Source organism: Numida meleagris, chromosome 3 (assembly GCF_002078875.1).
Source record: "Numida meleagris isolate 19003 breed g44 Domestic line chromosome 3, NumMel1.0, whole genome shotgun sequence".
Taxonomy (NCBI): Eukaryota; Metazoa; Chordata; class Aves; order Galliformes; family Numididae; genus Numida; species Numida meleagris.
The window spans coordinates 66,785,318-66,798,025 of record NC_034411.1 but is presented as its reverse complement, the minus strand read 5'-3'; the positions used below and the strand labels follow the sequence as shown (position 1 = coordinate 66,798,025).

The window sequence follows — 12,708 nt, the reverse complement described above, 5'->3', positions numbered from 1 at the left end:
AACACTTCAGCTTTAGAATGTAGACAATCACATTCTACAGGAGTCAAGTCTGAAGAGCACTAAGTCGCTATAGGGATGTGTGATTTCCTACTCCTTTTCCAGGAGTAAATCTCTCTGCATTTACAATTGATGGCCTGCACTTCCTTTTCTCAGGTAGTGAAGGCAATACAGTATTGTTAGGAAAGCTGCAGGAGCAACTAGACCACTGTTTCTTGTTCCCTATTTGAATGGGAAATAAGAGGGTGCTGGTGCTGTAACATGTCTTACTTCAGTTAGAAATGGGATTTAAAACATTTTTCAAGGGACCACAGCATGAAGAACTTTGATCAAGTTTTTGATCAGGAACAACATGACTCCTCTGAAGAGAGGGAAAATAAGTAAATGCTATATTTGTAAAGGAGGTTTTCCAGTATACTAGAACTCTATGTCTTAAACTTTAAAGCAGTTCTGCACAGTCTTAGAGGAAAACCTGTTTTCCTAGATTCTTGTGGTCAAAGCATCAGTGCATGAGAAGAGTTTTGTTGCACTTCATAACCTTTTCACTTCATCATCCAGCACTAATAACGATTTAATGATACAACATATAAGCAAAGCATTCCAAGCATGGACATAATTATGTTAGAAGAACTAGGCTAACAATAGAAAGAAAAAAAAGATGTTTTGTAGATGAAACAAGCCACAGTGTAAAAACATTTTTGCTGGTTCAAGGACTGTACATTTGTAAAGGGGTTTGTAGTGTGCCTACGCTGCTCAGTGGTCTTTCTTAACAAAGCTACACTATCAAAAGCCTGTGATAGTCCAAGAAAACTTTGAAGAGCTTTTGAAGTTGCATGGGGAAACACTGGATGTGAAGAACAGCAGACAGATAAAAAAGATTGCAACTATCTGGAAAGATAAGCAAAAGCTTACAAAACCAAAAGGCAAGATCACCAGACAGGTAGGCTTGTAAAAGCCAAAACTGGTGGGTTGAAGAAGTCTCTAGGAGTATACTGGGGATCAGAGCATACTGGCTCTGAAACTCCCAGATAGTATTTCAGTAATCCTCAATCACAGAGATTTCAGTCATTTTAAAGACAATTCAAGTTGTCTGTGACTAATTTCAAATGTAGTGTCACCTAGGTAAATAGTCTTGCTTTCTGTTTCAAAATTATTTGATGCATGTTAGAAATGTTATCAAGACCCTTCAGGTCGTTGGTAATAAAACGTCATTAAGATCTCATTATTTAGGAGCCTATCTAGCCACCTATCCTATTAACCTTTTCTTTCCTTCCTGGTCTGTACAGACTTCCAAGAAACTTGGCAATGTATACTTAAATCAGTATATAATAGTATTTTCCCAAATTGGGCATTAAGAAAACAATGTAAATGAATTATCAACATTGAATCAGATGATTTACTGCATTTAATTTACTGTTTCTATAGCGTGTTATTTTATACACTACCTTTTAGATGGCAGGCCACAAACAGGAGAGCAGTTCTTCTTACACTTAAGAATGGAAATTTTGGTTTTAAGCATCCTACTTCATTCAGAGCTTTTATTAGAGAAGTTGCTACTCCCTAAAGAAATAAAGTTTTAGAAGACCATTATACAGATCTAAAAGAAAAACATACCAAAATCCAGATTCTGCTGTCATGCAAATCTAAATATTTAAGATGATATCTAAGCAGATGAATGATTAAGCAAACAAACCAACCAAAAGCCCCTAACAACCAAATATAAAACTGGGAGGGAAGTGACTATGAATCACCTTTTTATTTCATATCCATATTTCAAAATGCAACCAGCTATCTTTGAACGACTCCAGATACAGGCCTGGGACTATCATGGTTTTAAAATTAAAAGCAAAATGTGATGTTACAAGATATGATAAGAATTTTAAAATTCATCATTTAATCTTGCAGTTTCTTACTCCCCTCTGGTGAATGTACTTGTTTTTGGGTTTTGTAGCAATCAGAAGGACCAACACGATGGAAAAGGTGTTACAAAAGAGGTGGAAGAACCAGCACAATAGCAAGGTGCAACAAGGGAAGGGAAGTAGATCGCCCACCTGTATCAGAAGATTTTGGGTTCACAAGGAAAAGCATCCACCAAGGAGAGATCTCCAGAAAAAGAGCCTTCCCCAGGGGCAGTCAGCCCTTAAATGAGGCCTAAGAGGGGTGCAGCCAGGCTCCGCCCCCTTCCGGTCACACAGTGAATTGCCTTCACCTGTGCTCCCAGGGATGACTGGGTCTTTCCTCCAGGTGCGCAATCAGTGGTTCAGGCCATGACTCAGCAGTTCCCATACAGTTGGTTTTTTTCCATTAAAATTACAAGTATCTATTATTTTAAATCTTTTAAAAATTTCCTCTCAATTTTAAGTACACAATTTTCAGTTTAATATCATCCCATTAAGAATCAGAAGGCTCATACTGCATTAAAAAAAACAAACAACCAATTATAGAAACAACAACAACAAATCAAAACTGTTTGGTATATGCTATACATTGCCAAATCATGTTTTTTTTTAAAAAGAAGCAACAACTGACCTGTTCAAGGTATCCAGCCATGGGAAGTGCAGTGAGTAGTATTGGCTCCCTTACTGGAGGGAGCTTATGTGGAAGCTTCAGATTCCAGTACTTCTCTGGTAACCTAACCAGATAAAAAATAAGCACTTTAAAGATGTATAAACTGTGACAGGATTAAAGTTTAAAGTACAGCTAGTATATTCACCTCATAAACTTCAGAAGTTTTTCTTCACTTTCAAAAACATACAGCTTCTCTTGGTATTTTACAGCATACTCAGTGTTGCCAGGCTCCAAAGCTTCATACCTGAAGAGACAGAGGAGAATGATGATTAATTTAGAAGAAATGTAAAGCATCACTTGTGTGCTATAAACTCATCAGATACTGGGAGCCGTCTGGTAATTCAGGCACTACAAAACAGTAGAGATCACACTGCCTCTGCTTCCATTGCATTACTGGCAGCTACAAGGCTCAAAATCTGAGTGAGTCCCTGCCTCAAAACCTGCTTATAAATGGACTTTCATTGAACCACGCTAGATAAAATGCCAACCATGGTTATTCAAAAGATTAAGACTGGACAGCACAAAACTGATGGTAAATGGTTGTACCTCAATGAGAAATTGCTGCATACTGAGAAAATAAGAGCGACCTTATGGTGAAGCTTTTTGGATCTCTTATAAAATTGCATCTTATATAGGCATTTTAGGATTTGTCTGACCCTTTAAGGGCTTATGATTGGGAAAACTCAAACTACATGCAAGCAGACTTCATCACAAAAGACAGTAAGCAAACGCAGATCCTTGTGGTTGGCTTAATACTATTTCAAAAAACTAAGCTTACTGTCATCTTTAGTCAGCTTTGGGGAAAGAGATCCCATGCATTTGATTCACTTCTGTTTAAGTGCCAATTCCATCAATTGAGATTACCCAAAATATAGAATAAATGATCCTAGGCTCAAGGAACTGCTGACCTATAAATCTTTCATTCTCAATCTTCAATAGGTGATCATCTGGCCTACCTAAGCCTCCACGAGGTAAGTCTGCCTTACAGTTGTTCAAGGATTTTGGACAGACATCCAACCCTCCTTTCACTTACAGATGTACAGGAATTGATAATCTTTGAAATGCTTCAGATGTAGCTCAGTCTGGTTACCAGAAATACTTTAGACCACACTGTAAAGGCAAGGGAGCTGATGGGGTGTTTTTCAGCCTCAGAATAGAGACTAATACTGAATCTTTTAACAGCTAAAGCACCAGTATTTTTAGTGCCCATCACTGCAAGAAAACTAATGGAGAAGAGAAGCAAAAATTTTGGCAAAAGCTGGTCAAGTATGCTGCGTATCTACATTTTTCACACTATAGTTAGTACCATTCCTTTCCAGACTGTATGCTTGGGTTTCCTTCCTGTGAAAGCTGAAAGCAAATGGAAGAGAGACAGAATGCTGTGTATCTATATTTTAATTTGAAGTGGAGTTATGACAGGATTGGAATGCAGACTCATATCCAAGTCTTCCAAGGTCCCACAACTTTGATGTTTCATACTTGAATTTTACTTTCTGTGCAAGCTTGTCCAGATTCAGTCTGAAACCAGTAGCCATGTGAGTTTTAAAAGGATATTTTATATAGATTTCCAAAGCCACAGGTGAAATATAGAGGATTGTGATTGCTTTTCAAAGTATTACAAGTATTTCCTCATTAACACGTTAATATACGACACAGAGTTTGTAACTTATATTATGAAGATGGCAGTGATGTACCTCTGTTTTCCATCTAGGTAAGTGACTGGACAGTATCCCTGCATTTCGGCACTTTTAGGGAATAACGCCTTCACTTCTGCTGCTGTCAATCTTTGTGGTAGCTTATCTGGAGGTGGAAGAGGGCGAGGTGCCAGCGGTGGCACATACATCTCTGGTCTGTTCAAGAATTTCTGTAGAAGAAGAAAATAAATGTTTTTATAATGAAAGAAGCACTATAAGATTGTTAGCCACAGAATCACAGAATTGCAGAGGTTGGAACGGACCTCAAGAGATTGAGTCCAACCCCCCTGCTAAAGGAGGTTCCCTGTAGTAGATCAAACTCCAGAAGACTGGCTCATCCAATTTTGATAGTTCTTTTACAGCACCTCTCCTAGTGTGCTGTTGCTGCTGCTACTTTTGGGTAACTCTTTTTTTTTCCAACCCACTCTCAGTTGAAGTCATCACTATCCACCCACCACCATCACTATCCATTGCTATCGTTAGTTGCTTCCTACCCCCAGCCCGCTACCAAACAGATGGAGAAAGGAGGAAATTATTGCTTTAAAATTAATCTTTCATCTATGTCAATTTGTAAGAGGTGCACAGGTTTGAATGGACTCTGCTACATTTCATCTGACTGGACATTTGATAGCAAAGTATACAAACCAAAAGTGACAATACTAATAAAACTAGTCAAAATTGAGTTACATATTGCTTGTTTCTGTACTGAATCAAAGAATCCAAGCAACAACACTTTGACACTTACATCCAGTTCTTCCTGTGAAGCCATTTTGTAATAGTGTGCTCGAAACTCTGCAGCAAACTGCAGTGATGAAGTTACAGAGCAGTCAACCAGTTCACCCTTGTCTGCAAGGCTGACAGGACAGTACTGTCCAAACTCTCCCAGCCGATTCTGCAGCTCTTCAGGGGTGATGCATAAATCAGCAATGCTGGCTGCTTTTCCTGTTAACAAAAATAAGTAATGGTAATATTTTATTAATGAAAGACAGAAACATAAAGCATTTCTATGTAGAAATATTGCAGTTTAGAAGATGTTACAGTTTATCGCATGAACATGACATGTAATAATAGAAATAAAGTAAATCAAAATAGCAATTTTTATTGATTGATATTAAAATGAAGTTGCAACCCATTTTGCCAATTAATTGTAATAACACTTTTCTAGCATTTACTTAAGAAATACAATAGTCATTCATTATATGAGATACAGTGCATGCTTAGCATGCATTAGTGTGTTTTCCCTAGAACAGTGTTATTTATAGTTTGTTTTACTCTTTTGTGTTGCTAAGGAACATTTCAGCTATTGTATTTCTTTGCATTGGTGAAAAAGAGTACAAGGCATGAAGAAAGCCTCCTGTTTATTTAACCAAGTCTTGCAAATGCTACAATCTCTCTGGACAAAATACATTCAAAATCTTGAACAAAACACCATATAAAACCCAAGCTTTTTTTGAAAAAAAAGTTCTTCTTTCCAAGCTTTTGACTCTCAGCTGATATTTACAAGGGTGCAGCCACTGAAATGTAAAATTTAAAGTCCAAAAGGAGGGTACAAGATAAGGAAGATAAGACAAGTTTGCCCTTTAGAGGAATCCTTGTTAAACAGTACAGACATATTTGAAGGGCACATTTAACCTTGACCTAAGCTGACACATAAAAATTCAAGTAGGAGCCGTGCCATTTTAGACTAAAGTGGTTTTCATCCCTCAGTACAGAAATTAACTCAAATGGCACAGTTAACCTTAATTCTGAATTTATAGTTAATGTTTTTCCATTCCTTTCCCATTCGTCTACTGACATATCAATAAATCTGCAAGTCATAATTCCCGTTGTATGTATTGGGGTCCCCTTTGTGATTTTCTGTTACCACTCAAAGTTGAGAAATCTACTGTGGACTGCAAGACCACAACTGACTTCTCTTAGCTGTTTTCTGTTACCCAATTCTTTGGAAGATGGCCGCACACTGTGTTGTAGTTGGCTTTTTCATTGCTGTCATCAAGAGGCCTCTTCAAGCTCTGTCCAGAGGATATCAAAGAATTTGAGGCATGTATGTGCCCAAGAACTAGCTTAATCCAAAGCAAGTTTAAGTTGAATTTAAACACAGTCATTACATTACAGCTTCTTAAATAAATATTATTCTGAGCAACTTTGTTTTTCTTTACCTTCTCTTATTCTTTCCAGGTATATCTGAATTTCTTTAACAATCACTTGAACTTCCTGCAGAACTTTGTCCCATACCCACCACTTGCTCTGAAAGGCATCAACCACACACCAGTTCTGACGCTCTTTCTTGTAATAAGTCCTAATTGCGTCAATATGTTGTTTATAGTAGGAATTTTTAATTGCTAGAATCTGTGAGCTGTCATGTACGGGGTAGGAAGGTCTGAAGGGAACAAAAAATAGCACTGACTTAATATGAATCTGAAGATTAAATCATTTCATGGAATTTTGAATGTAAATATAAGTGTTCATTTTAAGTCTTTTTAAAAAATTTTATTTGAAATTATAAATCATATTTGAGAAATACAGCTTCCATATTAAGAATATTAACAGTTTCATATGGTAATTAATAAGCTGCTGACCAGGAAGTTACATTCAGAAACAAATATTTTGCTGTTTATGTCCCAAATACAACTCAATATTCTGTAAAGATTTTTGAATGTACTGACACACTCTATCAGTACACCATAAAATGCTACCCTAGACAAAATGTTATGAGATTCTTCAAATGAAAGTCAGTTGTTCATTGCAAAACAGGTTTAATTTTAAAATATACTGTTCTTTGAAACCAGGAAACCATCATCCTTAGAGATATTTTGAAAACTGTATACGTGTCATATTTCCACAAATATATACATAAATAATCCATTTGACCTCTAAAATTCTTACTCAAGACCAGAAGAGAAATTCTCACTAAAACATAGAAGCATTTACTGTGCTGGTTCTTATTTAGAAGATGTAAAGAAAAATAGATAGAAACTTCTATTTTGATAGGATTCATTTCTCTGTAAGTTGCGCTTTTCAGAAATATTGCACATCTGATATGTATTTAAGCCTACAAAATATAATCAGGTTGATAATTAGAATTAAAATGTTAAAGTAAATATTTTCAAAGTGACAGTATTAATTTAATTGTTGGCAATGCAAATTGCCTTTAGGCTTTCAGTAAACAATTAAGTATTGTACTGATTACTTGACAAAACAAAAGAGACAAAATGAAAGGGACAAGCAATAATGCTCTCAGCTATTTGGAACTTCTTAGAAACACTTTCTCTAATGAGAACCAGACCCTTATACAATTTAATTTTAAGGTGAATGTTCTGTTCTTTTTAATTATCTGTTGGTTTATAAACTACTTACTGGTCTTCCTCAAAAATAAACGAACCTTTAAACGAAGGTTTAGGTGACTAATTCATGAATTGTATGTTATTAAAATATACATTATTTCTATATTTTTAGAAGAAAACTAAGACTTAAAGAATGGAGTTTATTGGATGAAGCATCAATTTCCCTTATGATGGTAATAATTGAATTGATGAATAATAAACTTCATCAGCAGCAATGAATTAGTAACAATTCTGATACAGTTTCAATACAATCAATTAAAATAAGCAGCGGGTGCATGCCATTGCACATCTACATCCTCAGTCATGCACTCTGGGGATCTATCTAGAGAATGCCACAGGTTTCTCTGGCAACTTATGTCTCTGCTTCTGGTCTATGGAGATTAAAGCATTGGACTGTGCAAGGCCTGGTGCCCTTGCCTTCTCATATGTGGAGTTTGGCAGCAGGTGGGTTCTGCAGCAGCTTTGATACAGTCCCTCAGCACTGAGGCATGTACACAGAGAGATATGACAAAATTATGTGAATAAAAGTATCAGAGAGCATCACTACCTATCCGTGCCTTCTTTATCCAGCAGAGCTCTTCTGAACACTTCCTTTGCATCCATTTCTAATTCAAAGATTTTCACAGGAATTATCCTAGCTGATTCCAAGAGGTTTACTTGTTTTCTTGTTACAGGATACCCATCAATAACAACTCTGCATACAAACAGAAACAGAAATACAGTTTTTCTAAGAAGTCAGTTACTAATTAACCATTACGACTACACATATTCAGAGTACATTCTCAACAGAGACAAAAGTCTTACTCCCATGCCATCAAATCAGTGCTGTCCTGACACAGTCTCCTCTCTGAAGAACTTAAAATCATATTAAAACTAAAAAAATAAAATCAAATACCGACAATAACAAATAGTAAAAAATAAATGAAATACACAACAGGCAAAAGGTTAGAAATATAAATGAATGGCTCTGACATAAAAATGGCAGAGCTTCAAATTCCAACATATCCATCATTCAGATGCATAATTTTAACTATTTGAAATGTCTATATGGATTGGGAGAAGAAAATTTAAAGTGAAAAATAAATTGATTTCCCCAGAGAAAAAGCCCAAATAAGACTCTTACCCAGCGGTAGCACACACATGATCCATCAGAGCCACATCCAGGGCCTGGATGGCCAGTTCATCAGGTACAGTCAGTCCTCTGTGAAGATGCTCCTTTAACTGAAGCCCCAACTCACTCTCTGGCTGATTGTTTAACACGAGCCGTATGGCATCTCCCATACTCAACCTCCGTAGCCCATACACACTTTCAAATTTCTTGGCAACTGCAAAACATTTTGATTTCAACAAACAGCTTTTACACAGGCAACATCACAACCCAGCAGTCTGTTAAAGTATGTCTTTAGCCTTAGAAGCTAAGTGCTCATTCCTTCAGTCATTTCCAATATGTAACCTTGGTAAGCAGGTACCTAGCTGTGGTTAGGTCCTTAAAGAATCCAGACCTTTCCATGTGTGCAGAGTGCCCAATGCACTAGCACTATTCAGTTTATCTCAAACCTCAGCAGCCATAGTAAATATCTTAGAAAATACACTTCTTCTACTGCTTCCTTGACAGAACAGCCTGATAGTTTCAGATCACTTATACAAGAAATGGGAAATACGGTTATGAAATATTTTTAATATGAAATATTTTAATATGAAATATTTTAATATGGAATAATGTAAACCCTTCTCTTCTTTTTCTAACACTCTACATTAATCATTAAGTTGTGGTCTAAGCTGAACTTTCTTCTCCTCTAGTTAAAGGCAGGGACCTGTGGATTGAAGAAGTCATGGAGGGAGAAGGAGAGAAGAAGAGAGAAAAAGGGAAAATGTTCTTAAATCTAGAAGTTAGGAAACAGGTTGGTAAATGTGGAGTTTCAGGTTCTGGTCCATGATCGTAGAAATATTCTTTTCATCATATTGATTGAAAGAAATAAGAACCAACTAGAAAATTGCCAGAAATAATAAAAAGTGTTTAAGTAATACAAGTACAGATTTTCTAAGCACCAGTCTATGTCAATAACTTCATAAGAAGCTGGGATAAAATTAAGACGGGAAATGCGTAAGTACCTGGCTGTAAAATGATACAGTAAAGAGTGCAACTAAAGGTTTCTATGCCTAGTAAGGAAAGCCAAAAACCAACAATTTAAAGAGTCATGAGTTTTGTAATAGTATTCATGACAGACACAACCCCAATCATTAGATGATCTTTTGCTTTATAGAGAATGCTGGCTCTTACCTGTAGTCTTCCCAGATTTTGGAGGTCCCACGATTGCAATCTTAACTGGCACAGGTGGTTTAGGTTTTGGCTGACAAATATATTTGATGGGATTTTTCATAAATGTTTCGCTGTTTTTTTTACTTGAAAAGAAATAAATATATTGTCGATGAATTACAGGAAAGACTGTGTTTTCATAGTTTTGTGCTGGCTTGATTATCTCTCCTTCATTTAGCTGCAGAATAGATGAAATGGGGAGCAGTTGATTAGATTTGGCATAGCCCTCTCACCCTCCATCCTACAAAAGTAGCTTTATGGGCAAGTAAAGAAGTACCAACTGGTTGAAATGAAACATTAAGGTATTCTGAAATACACAGAGACAGATATAATATTTTGTACAAGCCTGTGGACTTTCCATATGTAATTCTTGTACAAAAAGATGAAGTGAACACCAAGGGGAGAAAGAATATTCACTGTTTCCAGTAGGTGGTACCGTAACACTTTCTGTCCATTAGAAGAGTAATCAAAGAGGTATAACAATATGTTTTCTTTTGATTTTCAAAGAATTTATGACATTTCTATTAAGGATAAATATATATGTATTATTTCTCAGTAAATTAAAAAAAAGCCACTTACATTATCTGCCTGACAGTAGAAGATACACTCAGAATTTTGTATGAATAAAACAGAAAAGAATACCAATACTTACACTGCCATGAAATGTAAAACTAATAAAAGCTTTTGCTAAAATACATACACTGCTGATGGAATCTTTTCAAACACATCAGACAACCACTAGGAAGTCTATAGAGCTGACGGCTAATTTAGATGCAAGAGAAGCAGCAATGGCAGAACTGGTCATTGCAGAAATACTAAATGAATTTCTTGCACCACTGTTATGGAAGAATTTAGTCATGTCTTTGTTACAGCCTTTCTTGGAGGAACTGCCTTACAATGTCAAAAGTTGTTTTAGAACAAACTAGAGACATTTGTAGAAAAAAATTGCAAAGACCAGATGGCATTCACCTTACAGTTCAAAGGGGACATGGAAGTGAAATTGTTGCTGACTGATGTGTAACCTATTGCCATCCTTCCACAAAAAAGGAATGTGGAGAAAGTGACTATTTTTTTGAAAGGCCTCCAGGATGAATCCTGGCATCCACAGTCCCGTAAATCTGACCTTGTATTGAGCGAATTGAAATATATTAAGGAAAAAATCAGTAGGCATACGCATACATATGAAGTAATGAGGAGATGCCAACTCAGCCTATTCTGCAGAAGGAAATCATACCTCACAAACGTATTAGTATTCTTCAAAGAGTTAGTAAACTTACAGATAAGATGATCTTGTTACAGTAAGATAAGGGACTATTTTCTGCATGGCATTACCTTGACAGACCTCTAATTCTTAGGTTCCTGTTCTCACATGAAGCCATTTCTGAGTGCTTGCCTTCAGTTTATAAGAATGCCTGGAGTCTGATCTACTGTATATTTGCTCAGTCTCCTCTCTCAGCTCATCATTTTTCTCTGCTTATCTAATCAGTTGCAAAACTACTTTCTCTCCTCAATTTAATCTAAGCATAGTCGTCATATACTCTACCTGCCCTTCTTCAAAAAACCCTCTAGTCCTTAATCAGTTTAATCATTTCATTCGTACATCCTAAAATACCCTCATAATGATCTTATTTTTCTTTCCTTATTGATAGCATGTACATTTCTTACTGTCAGCACACTCCTCTGATTTCATCTAATGGATTCCTAGGACTTCCTTCTTCCTTCTGACTCAAGAATTGCTTTTTAGTTGGTAAAATTCTGACATGGAAGTGCAGATGAAGATGAGGTGTGTCACTGAATTCCTCCATGTGGAAAAAATGGCACCCACTGACATTCACTTGTGCTTGCTGAATGTTGATGAAGACCAAACAGTGGATGTGAACACAGTGAGGCAGCGAGTGGTGCATTTCAGCAGTTGCAACAGTGACAGTGGGTCAATTCTGCTGGTGCAGACTATTATAAGTGCGGCATGCAGGCTCTTGTTCATTGCTGGCAAAAATGCATAGCTAATGGTGGTGACTCTGTTGAAAACTAGTGTTTTGTATCTGAGAATTTGCTCTATCAAGCAGTGTTGCTGTGCTCTTTGTATCTGTTGTAGTTTCCATGGAAATAAATAGGAGGCATTACTTTTGGAGCAACCTACATAGTTTTCATTAAGCATTGTTGGTATTATTTGATACTGACTCAAAATATTTTCAATACTATATATATTTTATGAAAGCATTACTTTAATTAGTGTTAGTCAAGATAATTACCTTGATTGGATCCCACTGACCGAAAGAACTTGGAAATTTATATGAGAAAACTAGCATCTTATGTGCGAGTGGCAAACTTATTGGGTAACATTTTTCAAAAATGCTTCCACGATTTTCCACTAAAGAATTCAGCTTGCAATACATTTGGTAGCGTACTATGCGAAGCTTCCGTCTTCCACTGATCTCCATTCGTGGTATTAAGAATTTTTCAAGTTCTTCCTGGTTAATGAAAAAATAAAATATTAGAATCATAAACATGTTCAGATTTTCAATAAGATTTTCTATGAACTGTTAAGAATATCTCAAGCACATTCTCAGTCGCTGTAAATCAGTAATATTAGATTTGATCTTCCTCTCCACTGACGTTTTAAATTACCCAGACTATATTAAATATCACAATATTTTAAAAGAAATTGAAAATCTAATAATTCACATTGAGGAATCTGCTATGATAAAGTTTTAGAAGTATATTTTTTTAAAAAAATCAAATATCATTATTCCCTTCTCAAGACAATTTAAGATGACTTATTTAGCAC

The 12,708-nt window shown here is 36.1% G+C and overlaps 1 protein-coding gene across 7 annotated transcripts in view; it reads right to left on the bottom strand.

The window, feature by feature from the left end:
- Positions 1-12,708, bottom strand: part of AK9 (adenylate kinase 9) — a 61,377-nt gene that overhangs the window by 1,158 nt on the left and 47,511 nt on the right. For 5 of the 7 annotated variants that reach the window (XM_021389794.1, XM_021389796.1, XM_021389797.1 and 2 more), the window contains 10 exons: positions 12,173-12,391; positions 9,885-10,098; positions 8,727-8,928; positions 8,151-8,297; positions 6,419-6,639; positions 5,005-5,201; positions 4,260-4,429; positions 2,711-2,809; positions 2,527-2,629; positions 1,443-1,557 (listed from right to left, as the gene is read on the bottom strand). In XM_021389794.1, the coding sequence (XP_021245469.1) occupies positions 1,443-1,557; positions 2,527-2,629; positions 2,711-2,809; positions 4,260-4,429; positions 5,005-5,201; positions 6,419-6,639; positions 8,151-8,297; positions 8,727-8,928; positions 9,885-10,098; positions 12,173-12,391 (1,687 nt within the window). Of the gene's footprint in view, positions 1-1,442; positions 1,558-1,577; positions 2,410-2,526; positions 2,630-2,710; positions 2,810-4,259; positions 4,430-5,004; positions 5,202-6,418; positions 6,640-8,150; positions 8,298-8,726; positions 8,929-9,884; positions 10,099-12,172; positions 12,392-12,708 lie in introns of those variants that run through there. The other 2 variants (XM_021389801.1, XM_021389798.1) reach the window with 2 other exon arrangements.